This window comes from Austrofundulus limnaeus, unplaced genomic scaffold (assembly GCF_001266775.1).
Source record: "Austrofundulus limnaeus strain Quisiro unplaced genomic scaffold, Austrofundulus_limnaeus-1.0 Scaffold202, whole genome shotgun sequence".
In the NCBI taxonomy this organism is placed as follows: Eukaryota; Metazoa; Chordata; class Actinopteri; order Cyprinodontiformes; family Rivulidae; genus Austrofundulus; species Austrofundulus limnaeus.
Genome location: NW_013952604.1, coordinates 590405 through 593498, shown reverse-complemented (window position 1 = coordinate 593498; position 3094 = coordinate 590405). Strand labels below are relative to the sequence as shown.

Here is a 3094-nt window from a genome sequence, read left to right as displayed (position 1 = left end):
GTATTATAGTTGGATACTGCCGTGAATTATAGTTGAAAATAATCATAGAAAAAGGTGGTAAATGAAATGACTGATGCCATGTTGAAGTTGGTCTCAATCAGCTCTCTGAGGACCTGCAGTGTTCTCTGTGCAACCCCTGACCACAAAACCTCTTTCTGTGGGTGACATGTTTGGAGGAATCATCTGTTCTTCTTAAAAAACACAATCACTACCTAAGGGCTGTGTACGTATCAGCTTTACAGAGTGGATGTACAGGGTTGTTGCGTATGTGATTGGTGCCTGTACAGGCTCTCCCCATTGTTAATTAAGATGACAAAAAGWATGTATTCATACTGTAATTTTGTGTTACTGTTTAAAAGTAAAATAGGGTAAAAAAATATTAACCACTTTATGAAAGTTTAAGAAACTCACTGGTGTATGAAATATTTCTTACAAGCAAAACAAAAAAAAACTTGTGTGTTTTGAAACTTACCTCCACAAACCTCTCCAGTTATGTCCTCACACTGACGATCATCACACTCACAGTTTTTGCCATGAACCCGATTGTCCCCCGGTGGGTGGCAAGTGCACTGTCCACACTGACACTGGCCTAGAAAATCAGAAACATTCCTTTACCTCCAAACTTTATGCCATAGTTAACTATTTTATAATTTTTGGTCACCCACAGTTTACTTTGATTTTTCACCYCGCACTTAAAAATAAAACATTTAGCATACTTTCCATCTTTGCATTTTAAAATGTATTAGATGACTTGAWTTAACATCAAGTTATGAAAAAGGACACAATCTCACATGGAAATAAACAGCCAAAGCAGCTACACAAATGCTCAAACACACACGCACACACCTCAAGATGTTGCTATTCTCCTTCAATCTGTCAGCTGCCAATGCTGTTGAGGGGGTTACTGAGTGAATTCGCTAACAGTAAAGCTCATTAAAAAACATWATCTATACTAAGCCAACTCTGARGTTATGCAGCACACCTGCTCAATTAACTATTTAACAGGCTACTCAGAGTAATATTCATTACAAGCACACATACACTGTATGTACAGCATTTAAAGTGTAAGAGTTGATGGACTCTTATTTCCCCCACTCATTACTCAATGAGAATCTAAATTCCCCACTACTCACTGTATGTTAGTGTTTCCATTTTTGTTGTATACCTCTATACATATTATTTCATAGTAAACTAACCAAGTGTAATATGAATAGCTAAACTTTGCTGGGTACTGCATTTAAATATGGTGTCTTAAAAGGAAATCATTTTAGCTAAAYAAATATACTGCATGGGTTGTTGCAGAAAGGGTACACTCTACAGCAGAGGTGTCCAATGTGTGGCCCGCAAACCAAAATTGGCCCGCCAAGCAATTTAATTTGGCCCACCAGCAGTTGTCCTGGTTTTTAGATTGTAATTTCCTGTCCTATGTAGAAACACTATATTTCCACTTTTCAACCATTGGTCCACCTATAGGTACAAGGAGCTGAAGTCAGATAGTCTTAACTCACGGTACTCACTTTATCTTTGAATTAGGTTAAGATTAAATATAAAATATAAGTAACTACATGAGATATTTAGATTAGATTTAAGCACACATCTAGATTTGCACACCTTATAAGACCACATATACTCAAACTTTAATTTATGAAAAGTCCCATGAGCCTTTGCTGCCCGAGCATATGTTGAATTTGCTCCATGTCCACGGGCTGAAAAAAAATGAATGCGGGCAACTGCACTGGCTGCTGGCTTATTCATAAAAATAAAACATCTTTACTTAAGAAGTATTTGCATTTCATGTATTATATTACTGCATTTGGCCTGCGGCCCTCAGATTGATTTTAATTTTGGCCCTCTCAGGGAAAATGTTTGGGCACCCCTGCTCTACACCAAGACTGTGTGTCCACATTGATTTAAAGCACTAACTTGTGACAGTGAAGACATCATCCCAGTGCTGAAGCAAATAAACTGAGCAAAGTTTAAAAATGTTCTAATGATGAAAAGATCATTTCCATGTATRGTACCTTACATTCAACCCAGTAGGTCTTGAATTGAGGTTAGAAAATCAGTGAGTGATTTCAGACACAAAAATAATCTTTGGGTGAAACAAAATGAAAACAGACAAGATAGAACTCAACACCAACCATTGCTGATGTCCCCCATCACAGAGATCAGTTAACTGTTAGCAGTGTTGTTGGAATCATCACAATCCTTCATTATTTAAATAATCTCACAAGGTGAACAGATGGACGAACGAATGGATGGGGGGCTAAAGTGATCTTGTCAAACTATTAAACAATCATGTTGAGCAGGTCTCCCTTATGATGCACACAAAATTTGGTTTAGATTGGATCATGTATGTGTGATTTATAGCCAACTGTACGTAAATAGCGTGATGTCTAATTAGGCCACACCCCTCCAAAATTGTATTGCATTTCTGTAGTGGGGTGGATTAGGATCAACCATAGTGAATTCTGTGCAGATTRGCTGGATYATGTGAAATTWAGAGCCAAACGTATAACGATGTGATGTCTGACTTCACCACACCACCATGACCACAACTTTTACCAGAAAGTCTTTGTGATTGAAAGCAAATGAGATCAACTTCTTATCTGTGTTGTTGATGATTAGGCCAAGAGGGTCAGAGATGGCACTTTCCAAGCCAAAAATAGGTCACTTCCAGTTGTCAGGGGGCAGGACTTTGATGATATGACCACATGGTGTGGTCAGGCATGCAACATGGATGACTCATACCAAGTTTGGTGTATTTTAGACTTTCTATGTGAAAAGTTAAACCTTTCTGAAATTGTAACAAATGGACAGATGGACAGAGAGCATTTCTAAGTCCTTGGTGATGGGGAGCAAAAATGCAGCTATGACATTTTACTTATACATTCTTGTTGTTCATCAGTCCACAGCAAGAAGTGTCTTGTAAATAGGAAACCACAGGATTTTTTTCCAAAAAGAACTTCCAGAAGAAAATCAAAATCATTTTAATCACTGAATTAAAAAAACAGCAATTATATAAAAAAAGATCACCCTAATTTACAAGTGACCTGAATATTCCCCAATTCAGGAGCCATGTTCTGTGCAGAAA

The 3094-nt window shown here is 37.5% G+C and overlaps 1 protein-coding gene across 1 annotated transcript in view; it reads right to left on the bottom strand.

The window, feature by feature from the left end:
- The window catches only part of itgbl1 (integrin, beta-like 1), a gene marked incomplete in the record, with an annotated part of 79402 nt that overhangs the window by 23001 nt on the left and 53307 nt on the right, over nt 1-3094 (bottom strand). Inside the window, 1 exon segment of the mRNA XM_014018802.1 lies at nt 473-589. Coding sequence (XP_013874256.1) covers nt 473-589 — 117 coding nt within the window.